Source organism: Drosophila bipectinata, chromosome XR (assembly GCF_030179905.1).
Source record: "Drosophila bipectinata strain 14024-0381.07 chromosome XR, DbipHiC1v2, whole genome shotgun sequence".
NCBI lineage: Eukaryota > Metazoa > Arthropoda > Insecta > Diptera > Drosophilidae > Drosophila > Drosophila bipectinata.
Genome location: NC_091735.1, coordinates 22,091,421 through 22,106,395, shown reverse-complemented (window position 1 = coordinate 22,106,395; position 14,975 = coordinate 22,091,421). Strand labels below are relative to the sequence as shown.

General features: G+C 39.6%; 1 protein-coding gene and 1 non-coding gene across 2 annotated transcripts in view; both read left to right on the top strand.

Annotated features, from left to right (window-relative positions):
• The window catches only part of Bx (LIM domain-containing protein Beadex), a 55,369-nt gene extending 42,262 nt beyond the window's left edge, over window positions 1-13,107 (top strand). Inside the window, 3 exon segments of the mRNA XM_017243243.3 lie at window positions 6,241-6,743; window positions 6,815-6,940; window positions 10,680-13,107. Coding sequence (XP_017098732.2) covers window positions 6,241-6,743; window positions 6,815-6,940; window positions 10,680-11,418 — 1,368 coding nt within the window. The 3' untranslated portion in view covers window positions 11,419-13,107.
• TRNAP-CGG (transfer RNA proline (anticodon CGG)) lies at window positions 5,582-5,653 on the top strand. The gene has a single exon. It is a non-coding gene; the product is annotated as a tRNA-Pro (tRNA).
• Window positions 13,108-14,975: the final 1,868 nt, after the last annotated feature.

The window sequence follows — 14,975 nt, the reverse complement described above, 5'->3', positions numbered from 1 at the left end:
TCATGCAACTTGATGTAGCAAGTTGCCAGTTTGCCAGTTCGCGCCAGTAGCTAGTAGCAGGTTGCAGGCATCTCTCCATTTGGCATTGTGTGGCAATTAAGCTCTATTTGAGTCTTGACTTTAACGACTGCACCCAACCCAAGAAGACCCCAGAAAGTGAGGGGCGGATGGATGGCCAAGATCTGAGATCTCGAAACTTGGATCTTGGATCTCGGATCTCGGATATTAGCGCAGTGGGCTTTGCACATGAAGTGTGCGTGTTGCCATGCTTGTCCCCCACCACTGCCCTCCACATGCCCCATCATGCCACATCTGTAAGATGCTCTCCGGTCCATAAAAGCGCAATTTGTCGTAATTGTTTAAGCAGAAAGAAATAACAGCCAACGACGACGACGACACAAGGCATAAAACAACTTAATAAAAATTCCAAAGCAATGTTGTACAAATATATATATATAGATGTATATATATTTATATAAAAGGTATAGGAGGCTATAACATACCCTTGGCAAAGGGTATAAGCCCTGTCCGAGTGCCAAACGGTTTCTAAGCTAAGTTGTGGTCTTAATTTTAAAGCCATGGACTAAAGATTTGGTATATAGGCTTCTTTAGGTTGGTTAAGATCGGTTGGATATATCTCATATTATATTTCTATATTCTTAAAGTCCTACACTTCTTCCTTCCCTTTCCACCAACTCCCCCTAAAAAAAACAGACCCACAAATCAAAAAATAAAAGCACAATATGTAGTTGACATCTATTTCATGTAATTTCTTTTTTCCAAGACATTTCAAGACTGTGACTGTGGCATAAATCTCACTCAACACTTGGCCTGAGAGAGGAAATCAAATAGATTAACAAATAATGCCAACAATAACTCTACATTTTCCCTCCAAATGAAAAGAAAGAATACTTTCTTTCAGTAAATCCCTATCCGTATCCATATCCCGTAGGTTGTATCCATATGTTGCCACCCATAAACACGATAAACACTGTATGTTACAACAACTACAATAAAAAGTAACAACAAGTGTAGCTGTTGCAACAACAACAACATCAAGTCACATAAATCAAAGCCACCAATACGGGTCGATGGGGTATTCTTCCTTTTTTTTCCGGAAATATTCCGGAATGGTGGTGAATTGTTTTCCAGAGGGGCGGGCTATGGTGCTGAGTGTGTGTTTGGCATCATTTGTTCAATTGTTCCATCGAATTGAAGAAACAACAAGGTGCTGATGGGTACTTCACTTGACACTTCTCACAAACAGATTTCAGAGCTACAGAGTTTCAGAGTTCCAGAGCTCCAAAATTCAAACCAAAGTTCTTAATACGAAAAGGGAATTCTTTCGAAAAGAGGAGCTACTCTAAACAGGCGACAAAATTGGATAAATGTTTTAAAATAATTAATAAGAGGAATATATCATTTTAGAATTTATTGAAGAATTTTAAATATCAAGGCCTAAACTTAAACAAATAATTAAAACAAGAAGTTTAAAAAATATATCCTTCCTCCTTCCTAATAGAACCTTGATTAATTTAATCCTGAAAAGGCTTAAGAAACTTCCAGTTCTCCATTTTTCATTTAAAACCCCTAAAAAAATTACCCTCTTTAATACAATTTAACAAAAATAAACAATAATAACTAAAATAAAAACTAAATCCTAGTATTTAAAGAATAAAATAAAAACTAAAATCCATTCCAAACCCAAACCCCCCAAAGAACCCCCAACCTAAAACCTAGAATTTTTGTCGCCTGTCAAGGATACCGACTGTCGATTACTGCCAGTGACAGAACCAAGTGTTTCTCCACATATCGATGGCCCTTCAAGGCTGTCCTGCCTGGATGTCCTGCTTGTGTCCTTGTGTTGATGCCCCCCCAGCTCCCCGCTTTGGGGAAATCGCATTCGATGGGCGTGCAGTTGAGTTTGATTAGTATTTATGGCAGTTTAAGGACCTTCAAGTGAAGGAGGATTTTCTGTATCGCAATTACATGAAATGGGAATTTAATTGTTCGTTGTTGTTTTTGTTGTTGTTGCTGGCTGTAGCTTTTAGGACCAAAAGGACCCTAGCAAGAACTTTTCAAACAACAAAAAAAAAAACTGAAATAAACACGAACAAAAACAATATATATAACTGGCATGAAACATGTCGCAACCGTTTCACAACTTTTTTCTTTATTTTTTTTTCTATTTTTTTTTTTGTAAGCCAGAACCACCCACTATTATTCACCTGGTTCGTGCTAGCTTCTATGGTACCCCCCAAAAGAACCTCCCCCCCTACTTCTCAGAGAAACTCAAACCTCCCACTCCTTGGAATTGTTCTTCGTTTGCATTTTTATGGCATAAAAATTAAAAATGAATTTTGATTGTTTTCTTCTTCTTGTTGTTTTTTTTTTCTCTTCTATTTTATTTTAATTTTCTCTCTTGTTATTTATACTTTTCTTGTTGTTTTTTCCATTATTTTATTATGGTTGTAAGCCTCCTTTGTTTTTAGTTTTCATGTCGCGTACTTGACGTTTTTCATTTATTTTTTCTATTTTTCTTTCAGTTTCTGTAGTATTTTGTTGGTTTTTTTTTTTGGGGGGGGTGGGATGGATGGTATGGGAAGCCTTGCATGGCCAAAGGACATTCCAGGACATTGCCTTGCCAATGAAGTCACGTGTATGTGAAAGTCTCTTGTTTTTTCAAGCTAAAGTTTTCTTTAAGAAATGAGATTTTTTTATTATTTTTTAATTAAAAAATATTTAATAAACCAACTATTAAAATTAATCCCTTTATCTATTTACATATTTATTTTATCAATTTTCATATTTTCACAATTTAAAACAATTATTGGCCTTTTTTGGAAATATTTTTTGCTCCTACTTATGTCATTTTAATTTTTGCATAATTTCATTATAAATATTTTTCCTGACATTTTCCCACCTTCCCACGCACCGCACACACCGAATTAAATTTCCATTTATTTTTCGTGACTCCCGAATGCAACATTTACGCACTGCGGACCGATAGGACGACAGGTGGTCGAGGTGAAGGAGGGGAGGTGGTGGTGGTGTCTGACTGATGTCCTGACTGGTGAAGGGGGCGTGGCCAGTGCACGCTCAGCACGTTTATTCGCACTTAATTCGCACTTTTTGACACCTTTCGCCATCCAGAGGCCCAAAAAAAATAACGAGGCCCTACTGCAACGAGGGGGCAGTCTCCCCACACACCCCCCAAAAATATGGGCGAAAAATTATGCAAAATAAATTAATTACCAATTAGGGGGGTATGTATGGACAGGATGCAGGGACGCGTCAGCAGGACGCAGTGATTTAACCCCCAAAAGGCTAGAAAGGGTTGAAACTGCGTTTGTCACATGAGCCCCGTCACTAATTAGCGTCATTAAAATCGCCACACACACACACTGAAATAAATATTTGAAAAGTCTGGTAGGAAGGGTTGCACCTACTAGAACCTGACACAAAATTGCAGCAAATAAATAAATAAACCATAAACATAACCGACCACAGAAATCAACTTAATTTCCAAGACAAAGGTGGTTTCAGTGGGTGGGTGGGTGGTGCTATGTATGGTTCTGTGTTCAATGGTCAAGCAAGTAACTTCCGTTAACTTGCGTGCAAACCTGTAATTTCCAACAAACCCCCCCCCCCCCCCTCCTGACTTGGGAGAGAATTGGGGTTAAAAAGGGTTTAAGTTGCGACAAAACCCGAAGGGGTCACATGCATATGCATAATTATAGGCCACTCCGTCCGGAACGGAATGGAAGGCAAACGGATCGAGTTCCTCCGTTTTGGCAGCCGCCTCTCGGTTAGCAAACTAAACTGTGAAAATGCCCCAAAGGGCTAACTCTACCTATATGCATATAAGGGTATTATGACCTGCCTACCTACCTGGCACGTGAAATTTGAATATTGATTGGCTTTAATGAGTGTCGTTTGGTCGCGCAATTAGTTTGAAGAAGGGTTTGGGGTTGTACGGAAATCCTTTCAGTTCTTAGACTAAAGAACATAAAACTATAACTATAACTAAAACTAATTACAGTCAAGTCCTTAGTCGATCAATCAATCATTTATGAAACCAAACAAAAACGATCATTTTTCCATACTCTATCTTTGTATCGGAAACCCAAAATTGGATGCAAATTGAAAAGCATTTTGTGGGAAATGTAATGCATAAATTAATTGTACACTGAACAAAAAACAAAAAGACTGCATTTTGTTTCAAAAACTATGAATCTGCAATGAGGATTGGGGGGCTGATACAAAAAATTCAATGCAATTGCAAATGAAAATCTACACCGTTTAGCATTCCATTTCATTTGTCTAAACTAAATAACAATACAGTCTGGACTCCCACCATTTGCCAGGACGTGGGAGCATATCCCCATGGAGGTGGGGAGGATGCCTTCATGTTGCAGCTGCCAAAAATTGAGTTTTGATGCGCTTGCCGCCCGCCTTCCCCCTCCGCCGTGTTGTTTGAAAGCGTCGCGTTAAATTTACATAAATTGATTTGATTGAATTTTTATGAGTCGACGGCAGTGCAGTTGCAACCAAAACCATCCACCACTCCCCCCAAACCCAAACCCAAACCCAAACCCAAACCCAACCCATCCAATCCGTACACCCCGAAGGGCATCAACTGCTGATGACTTTTCTGGCGAAAATCTGGGAGAGTGTGGAGTATGTGGAGGCTTTCCAGAGGCGACCCTCTAATTAAAGTCATTTCCAGCAGCTGCCCCTACCCATCAACCATCCCCTAGTCGGTGGTCAGGTCGAGGTCACAGTTGGCGCTACATGGTGCAGGGCTTAATGCGAGCCATTTGGCCACGGCGGACAGGCGGACAGTGGACAGTGGACATCGCGGACATGGACACGGACGAGGGCAATCAACGAAAAGCGTAGAGAGGCCCAGACACAGCACACATTGTGTTACCCACCCAAAGAGTGGTTCAAATGTTGCACTTGAAAAAATATATAAATATTTTAAAGATTTAAATTTTATTAAAAATTTAACCTATGACTTAAATTAAAGACAACCTTGGCTCTTCCTCATTTATACAGTTCAACTTAAAATTATTTCCAGTGTATAATGGTTGCAAGACGGCAGCTCTGGCGCTGCATATTTTTAGGGTTTCCCCCAATGCATTCGCCGGCTGGAAAATTCGCACATTGCAACAAACTATTTAGCGTAGGGCCAAGGCTTTTTATGGGTTTGGAGGCTTATAGTGGGGGTCTAAGAGGGGGGTTCAAGGGTCATTTGCAATGGCAACAAGCAACGGGCAGCGGGCATCGGGCATTGGGCAGCGGCGCCAATTTGTCATAAATCTCGTTATTTTAAATCGTCGCCTGGTTTTGGGCCTTCCATTGTTTGTACTGATTTGTTGCCGGTCGTTTGTTTTTGTTGTTTTTGTTGTTTTTAAACGGATTTTCCAGCCGTTAACGTTATCGAGCCAAAGCAGTTACAATTTGTTTTTCCTTTCAAATGAGCCTATATTTAAAATTTAAAAATCTTAAGTTAAGAAATACTAGTAACTATACCAGTGACCTTGTGTTTGGTAATATGGCTGGGCATTTTCAGATCGGCTCGTTGGTCTAGGGGTATGATTCTCGCTTCGGGTGCGAGAGGTCCCGGGTTCAACTCCCGGACGAGCCCAATGATCATATTTTGTTTGTATTTTATATATTTTATTTTAATTCTATTTTTTTATTATTATTTTTATAAAATTTTTTACTACTTAGTATTATTTTTAAATTTATATTTTATAGTTAATAACAACCCTTTCTTTATATAAACATTAGCAGCCCAAAAGTATGCTTTGAAAGGCAAAAACCTTCTCTTTACCAACACTGTTGTTTCAATGTGTGCTAGCATCTGTGTAGCACCGTTACTCGTTTTAAACTTTAACCAACACTTTCAATAACAAAAAGCCCGGCGTGTGTGCAGCGTGATTTTTTCTTAATTTTATCTTAATTTAATATTCAAGAATGGAGTGTTTAATGGCGGAGGACGACGAACGCGTCAATTTCCATAATTATGACAAGTTTTTTGTGCCGCACTTTGTTGGCATTGACCAATTAATGAGGACAACGGAATACGCCTCGACTTGGATGACGCCAATGACTCCATTTGGTTCATTGCCGACTTTTTATGTGGATTTTAATGTATATTTCTGAATAATAACATAATATTATAGTAAAAATTACTTAATAATCTTATTTTTTTCTTGTCTCTTTTTCCAGATGATGACTATGGACATTACCAAAACCGAACCCGGTCTAGTCGGGCTTAACTCCAACCAACAGCAGCAGCAGCAGCAGCAGCAGCAACAGAACGCCGGCATGAATCCTGGTGGCCAGAACAATGGTCCCAATCCCAACAATAGTAATGGGAACAACAACAACAACAATGGCCATGGCGGTGTGGTCAACGTGGTGAATTCCGGCGGTGGCGGCGTTGGCGTTGGTAGCGCTGGCGGTGGTGGCGGCGGCGGTGGAGGTGGCGGTGCCAATATTCAAAGTATTGCCGCTGCTGCCAACAACAACAATAATAACAACAACAATGGCAGCCAACTATGCGCCGGTTGTGGCAAGCACATCCAAGATCGCTACCTGCTGCGTGCCCTCGATATGCTGTGGCACGAGGACTGCCTCAAGTGTGGCTGCTGTGACTGCCGGTTGGGCGAGGTGGGCTCCACCCTCTACACCAAAGGCAACCTGATGCTCTGCAAGCGTGACTATTTGAGGTAAGTGGGGTTAGAGGTCTCTAGACCCCTTAGAAACTCCAACTAATTATACATATTTCTATTTGCCACAGATTATTTGGCAATACTGGCTATTGTGCCGCCTGCAGCAAGGTGATTCCGGCCTTTGAGATGGTGATGCGGGCCCGGACAAATGTCTATCATCTGGAATGTTTCGCCTGCCAGCAATGCAATCATAGGTAAGAAGACCTTGTAGTAAAATCCTAAAAAAAAACATTAAAAGGGAAAATATGGAGTAGTTGGGTGTCATAGATCCTAGGTTCTATAAATGCTTTAAATCTTACTAAAAGAAACTATATAGAATGGTTAGGTTTTCTTGGAAATATGGTTGGCTTAAGAAGTAATCCGTATTCTTAGCCATTTAACTACGAAAAAGGGTGTTTATGGAACTATGTTTATGAATAGTAATGATATTACTTGAAAGATCTATAAGAAATATGTTTTAATAATAATATTAAAGATAGAAACGTTTACAAAACTAAACTAACTTAGAGAGTATAGCCCTGGCAGCGAGGACTTTGGCTATTAAATCGAATAGTGTTGGAGTTTGGTAACATGATTTCTATCTTATATATTCTTAATAATATAATACAATATATTTCCAAAGAAAATATATTTTAATATTAATATTAATGATAGAAAAGTGTTCTTAACCAAACTAAACTAACTCACTAAACTATAGAACTGGTAGCGAGGTCTTTGGCTTATAGTTTTGGAGTTTAATTACTTGATTTGTATCTTAAATGCTATATAAAACATAATATAATATATTTCCTTAGAAAGTATATATTTTATCAAACAATACCCTTAGTTACCCATATTTAACCCTAAAATTAAATTAAATCCAAAGCTTACCTTTTCAAAAAATTCAATTTCAAAGACACTTCTTCCCCAATAGACTTCTTCTTCAAGATGTACCCCTTATGTGCATTTATCCCCACTATAAATCCCTGGAATTATCATCTAAACAAGAGATAAAAATCAAAGAAATGGCCAATTTGTAAGGCCCCCCTCTTAATTGTGCGAGGTGGTCCTCCCAGGCCATTGAAAAAAAAGGCACAAAGTGGCACTTGAAGTTTTATTAGCATCGTTTACACATCGTTGTGTTGGCAGGTTTGGGGCTGGCAGGGCTAGTATAGTATGGTGGTGGGAAAACCCCTTTAGTGTCATACATTTTCTATGTAAACCGCATAAATTTCGCATTGAAACCCCCGTTCCCAGAGTCTTCGAAATTCGAATATTTTATGGGACCTGGCCAATTGCTGAAATGTCACTCTGGAGAGCTTTAAACTTTGCATTTATTTTTTTGTATTTTTTTTCATACAAACATATATTGTTTTCGGAAGGAGATGGTGGGGAAGTAGACTTCTTGGTCTTTTTTGGTCAGCTTCAGGTTCAGGTTTTGGTTTCGTTTTCGTTTCGGGTTTCTGAATTAATAATGAGGGCGGCACATATGCCTCTGCCTCCTGCCTCTGCCTCTACCTCAGAATGCCACGGCATCACCCCTTTTTTTGTTGTGCAACAACAAGGGAGCCAAACATTAAATATTAAAAATGCCGCCACACGGCATCGTTGTCGACAAAAAATATTGAAATAAATGTTAAAACATATTGGCATATTGTGAGAGTATCGGAACCAGGAGAGGGGACTGGCCTTTGTTTTCGAAAAAGTCGAAAATTGTCTTTAAATATGAATCAACTTTCTTTCTTTTTTTTTTTTTTTGGAGGAAAAGTGCAATGAACTGTTGGTTGTTGCAGGTGGTGCACTAAGAACTTTTCTTTATAAATATTTTCCCCTTGCAAACCTCCCCCCCCCCCCCCCCCCCCCCCCTACAATGGCTAATCAATTTTTTACGTAAATTAATTCCATTTGCCGAAAAAATCCATTGAGGCGTGGATTCATTTTGGCCAGCGGGTTTTCCCCCATTTTTTTTTATATATTTTTTTTTTTAATGCTTTTGGCCACATTTAAAATGCGGGCTTTCATTTTGAACAAACAGCAAAGGTACAAAAAACAAAAAAAAACGAGAGAGAGTTTTCCTTTCCAGTTGATTCCTCCTGTTGCTGGGAAAAAATGTTGCAAAATGCATTGCAGTTGTTGGTTCCGTCTGGTGAGGTTTGCATAATTTCCTGTCGTCAACATTCAGCGACGACGACGACGACAACCTCACCCCCTCAACTGGAGTTTCCCTTCGAATCCTATAGCCTGGAATCCTGAAGTCAAATCATTCGTCCAGGCTCCCAATTTTTTAAAATTTTTTTTATTTTTTTTGGCCGTTTGGTTACTTCCTGTTGACAATTTGCTGTTGGTTTCTTCTCTTGCCCGGATGTGCGAATCGTGAAAAACACAAACACACAGCCAGACCAGACCATCCCACCCACATCCAGACAAGGACTCACTTATCAACATGTCCGTGTCCGCCGTGTCCATGTCACAGGTGCGCTCTCAATGCAAAAGTAGAAAAGAAAAACTTTGTTGACTCTTTTTTTGTTTTTTTTTTATGCGGATGATGGCATTTCGCTGGATTTTTGCTGCTCGATTTTTGGTAGATAAACAAAGCGATATATGTTGTTGTTGTTGTTCCTTATGGTCGGATGCCACGCCCACAGCGTCCGTCAATCGATTTTGGGGGCAAACGCAACTGAAACCAGCAGTCAGGCCAAAAAAAAAAAAAATGTTGACGTAAATCAAAAGCCAAATTTCATATCCGTTGTAAGTCTGCTGTAAGCTGATTTACCCATTCCCTCCCACTGCCTCCCTATATGGTGGAGAATCTATGGAAATGCCACATGTACTTGTCAAACTTTTAAACGTTTCTCTTGTATTTTTTTTTTTGAGGAGCGGCTTTATTTCCCAGAAGATTGATGTCGATCGAAGGATATATGTTAAGCGATTGAGCTTAAGATGGAGGTTTAACTAAAGGCTATTAAATTTAAATCCTCAAACTAATTGCTAGGCAATGGATGATCATTAAACCGTTCAAAGTGTCCGTGTGTCCGCCAAAGTGTCCGCTTGTTTAAAGCTTGTTTTAGTCTCTTAGTTTTAAAGCTAGAGGTTGGAACTTTTGAGGAACGTTTCTCTGAGGTCTTAGCCAGAACTTGCCCAACAACCATCTTTCTATTTGATTAAAAAACTTCGATTTTATCTTCGAAAGTGCCTACCCAAGTCGACTATAACCCAAGTTAGTACCCAGTTTATTCCTATTTTTTTATTATTTTTTTTGGATTTCGACTTTCTGTTTACTGTTTCCCAGCGTGGGCGTGGCTGCCTCCAGTACCCGGCTCGCACACAGGTGCTAACATAAATATTTTCACAAAAGAGAGGAGACACGCTGGCCAGGAGGATTGGCTCTGTTGGCTCTTTGGAAGCAACTTTATTTGCAGTTGGCTGAATACTGCACTCTACAAACTTTTCTTATTTTTTTTTCATATTTTTTTATTTGGATATGACAGCGAAGAGCGACATTTACCGGCTCTTATCTGACTTCCTTGTCGTTGTCCTGGCCGGTCGTGTCTCCTGTTCGTGTGTCTAGCCCGGCGGCTCCTTGGGGGGGTCCTTTTGTTTTTTGTTCCCATTGACATCCATCTCACCGGATCCGGGGAGTAACTGTTGCCAGCAAAATGACTGTTCCTAACCGCTGTCAATTGTCATCTTTGTCTTTGTGCATCTCTCCGACTCCTTTCTAGGAGGATTCGCAGGATGCTTGGCTTCTACTTGCTTAAATGTGTGGAAAAATCGTTTCCACTTCCTATGAGGGTTTGTTTTTTGTAAACCTGAGGAGGGGTATCCTTCAATAAAGTAACTAGTATTTTTTTTTAGGGATTTTTAAAATATTTTTTTTTTAAGAATTAGCCTAGAAAAGCGTATAGTTTAGTACCTGGTATCTTATATCTAATTTTTTTCTTCATTTCCTTCCAGATTCTGTGTCGGCGACCGGTTCTATCTGTGCGAGAACAAGATCCTGTGCGAGTACGACTACGAGGAGCGTCTGGTCTTCGCCTCCATGGCCAATCATCCGATGCTGAAGCGTCACGTATCCTCCCTGGGCCAGGGCTCGCCCACTGGAGCTGCTGGCGGCCAGAATGCGCCGGGTGGTCTGCTGGGCGGTGGACCCGGTTCCAATGTCAATGGCGTGGGTGTGGGCGTGGGCGGTATGGTGAATGGACCGCGTACGCCTGGCGATCACAATAACAACAATAATGGACCCCAGACACCAACTGGAGGTGGATCACCGTTCGCCGCTGCCGCAGCAGCTGCCGCCGCCGCCGCTCACATGAAGAATCAGCTGGGAGCGTCCAGCTAAAATAAAGCCCTGGGCATGGGCGCTGCCGGAGCTGGACAGGGTTCGGTGATGGGCGTTGGACAGCAGCCGTTCTACGGAGCCGGTGGCTTCGGATTGCAACAGCAGCAGCAACAACAACATCACCAGCAACAACAACATCACCAACAACAGCAGCAGCTCATGGGCTTGGGTTTGGGCGGTGTAGGTGGAGGTGGAGCCGTTGGAGGACTAGGTGTTGGTGGTGGACATGTCATTGGGGGAGGATCTGCTGGTGGATCCGGTGGAGGAGCAGCAGCAGGTGGTGGTGGAGGAGGCGTTGGCAGCATTAGCAGTGGCTGCAAGCGCTACCAAAGAAAGTTCTACAACCGCAATTGAAAATTTAAGAAAAGATCGAAAAGAAATCGATAGAAATCGATAAAAACGCGATAAACGGAAAGGAAAGAATCCGAGCGATAAATGCGAAATCGAAATTCAATTTTCGTTTGCTTTGACTGAGTTCAAGTTTTATAGTTTTTTAGTTTCATAGTTTATAGTTTAAAAGGAGAAGAGTAAAGATCTAGTTTTTAGTTATTAGAAGTACACGAACTGCTTGCTGAAGTTGAAGAAGGATACTGTTCTGTCTAGATCGATATAACATTTAAGCGACAATATTTTTTTTTTTTTACTTAGTTGTATATTTAAATCATTAATTTCTTTTTCATCCTGCCCCTTCCCCTCCCCCTGATACATATATGCTTTATAAGATTCTATGATTTTTGTATTCTTCCCAGGACCTGTAAATATTTTTCCCTTTAAGCTGTTGACTTTTTTAGAGCAAAATCAAGAATATTTTTTTTTTCTCGTCATACTCCCATATAGATATATTTATATATATTATTTATGATATATATTTATATGCATAAATAATTTTATTTTCACGCTCGAAGCGTGCGGTGCCAAAACAAATTCAAAGCAGTGCCAAAAAGTTAAAAGAAAAGAAAAAAAAATAATACAAAAAAAAAAGCAAGAGATAGAGAAGAAAAAAGAGCTATGTCTATCGGTTATCGAGATCCCACCGATCATCAGTTTTTCGATTACAAGGCCAGGATCTATGATGGCCAGAGCAAGCGAGCGATTGGCAAAGTGAACTTTGATATGTAAATATTGAATAACATTCTGCACACGACTTAAGCGCATCTAATTTTTGTTCTGATTCCATTTTAAGTCTGTTGGAGCAACCGTTGTTGATTATTATTTAAGGTTTAGTTTAGTGCGAGGCTAACCGGCGGATAGCGAATACATAATTCTTTCCACGGCAGACGTTGTATAGAAAAAAAAAAGAGAAAAAGCTGAAACTATAAGTCTAGAGATCGAACTTGTAGATCGAACCCCCGATTCCCAACAAGATACAAAAATTTCGAAATGGAGAGAACTATTATTATATGTAAAGAGGATGTAAAGATAAGGATATTAAAGTAAAAGTAAAACAAAATGTATAACCAAGAAAACTAGTTACAATATGTGTATACGTGGTCGTACGTTCAACACTATTTTTTTTTTGTCTGCAATCTAAAATATAAAAAAGTAACAAATGTAATCAATATGCGTAATTAGCATTCGATCGGGGCTAGTGGCCCGGGAGAAACCAAAGTGTGTGTATAAGCATCAGTCTCTAATCTATACGATAAACGATAATTGATAATCGATAAATGATAAATGATACATGATAATTAATAAACAGTACTACCTATCTATGGATTACCGAATTATGTTAAATATCGTAATAATATATATATATACATATATGATAATCTCAGATCTAAGTAAGACGATTATCCATTCGTTTTTTTTTTTTTTTGTATCGTATTGTTATATGGATAAAGTTAAATCAAAAACTATCTTAAATTGTAAGATAAATCCGCTTAGACTTATACATTATACATGGATCTAAACACACACACACACACAAACTAGCAACACAACCACACTCACACACACACACAACCACTCATTCTTATATATGGATAAATGTATGTATTGAATCTGTGTGTGTGTTTCAACAAAAAAAAACAAAAACAATAATAACACGATGAAGAGCAATGCAAATGAAAGAAATCAAAACTAAAGAAAAAAATTACAAAAAAAAAAAATATAAAGAAAAAAATGAAACAATAAATGTAATTAACAAAAATTTCAAAAAATTAAATTCAAAAGAGTAGTATTATTTTCCAAAAAGGGAGGAAGGCCTGTTTAAGAAGTTATTGGTTATTTCTTTCAGTGCATAAATGTGGCAGCTTGCTGGCTGACATTTGTTGACTCTTTCGCTTTTGACGGCCATTAATCACGGCATTGTTGTTGCCAATTTCAAATCCACAGCCCAGACAGCCGTAATGGTAGGCTGATAAATGATGCTTCATATTTTTGAGTCTATCCCATGCAATTGAAATAATAAAACGCCAGGAGCCGCAGCCGCAGCCGCAGATTGGAAAGGGGACCCATTGATTAATGAAACTTTAAAAGGAAACACGCGTTCGTCTTTTGTCTGCAAAACGACCGCAAAACTTTCGCCATGGAGATACGGATCTTTTCAATATACGGTTTATGCCGGGAAACTTTTGCGCCTCCTTGTCTTTATATTGTCGTACATATTGGATGCGGATCCTTGGTATCCGGATCCGGCCAAGGATAAGACGCTGGTGGTGCTGTCGCCACAGGCCATAACAATAAAAGTCATTTATAGATTTCGATTTTGTGCACATGTGAGACTAGGAAGGAGGAGGACCTCCCATACCCCAGACCCCATACCCCAGACCCTTAGGGTATATAGTAGTTTTATCAAAGACGAAGGTTTTATCAGCACTTTTGGTTTCCACACAGGACCTGCCGTCCGCCCTTTGGGAGGGGGTTGGTCCTTTTGTCTTTGCTCATGTCGTCCTCCCACCGCACTGGTGTCATAATCAGAGTATCAGTGCTTATGAAAATGTCCTTTTGTCCCAGAGACCATGCTTATCGCCAGCCCATGTCCCATGGTCATAAAAATCTATATAAAAATAATGTTTCAATTCGGCTCGCAGGAGGATACTTACTTCTGCTTGTCAATCATTATATCTATTTTGGAAGGAGATGAAAAATGTGGCCAAGAATCTCTCTCGAAATATAACGATAAGCCTTGAAGAAATAGCTGACATATCAGCAAAAAAAAAAAGGACTCTTCGCAGGAGGCTTAATTAAACGAGTTTGCGCCACAGAACTCTTTTCATGTTTTAATTACACAAATACTCGGCATAATTTAACCAGATGCTATGACAACACAAAACAAAAAAAAATTATGCATAAGAAACAATTTGTCTAAGCTGCGGTCCCCGAGTCCGAGGCCAACCCCTTTTCTAGTCCTTGGCATTGTAATGCGACTGGAGAGGTCCCCTCACTTCGTCCAGCTCCTCTGACAACTCCTGATGTGTTTGTGTCAACTTCAAAGTGAAAATTCCAGAATGCGCCTTGTTTGTTTGAATATCCTGTTCCAGTTTCCAGTTCACCCATCGCTCTACCTCTACCATAAGGTCCTGGCATAACTCTAGCTCGGATTGCGCTTTGAGCAAATTAGTCCAGAGGTTTCAAATTAAATTAGTTGCTTAGACAAGGATATGGCTCTGTCATGCCAATAATAATAATGACTAATTACGTTTAAAAGCTAATGAGATACACTAAATATTGTGGTTAGTTTCAAAGGATAATTGAACTTCAATCTAGTTCTAGTCTCTTTAAAATTATGGACTATTTCAGAGACTAGTTTAAAAATCCTTCAAAGAAATATGTAGCTTTAGTTTATGGGGGTAGTTGATGGTGTCCTTTTGGAATGAGAGTGGTATGGGCTAGTTGCCGCATTTGTCTCCATAGTTCTCTCAATGCACTTTGGGGCATGTCGTAAATATGCTTTGTCCTGCCACTACGTC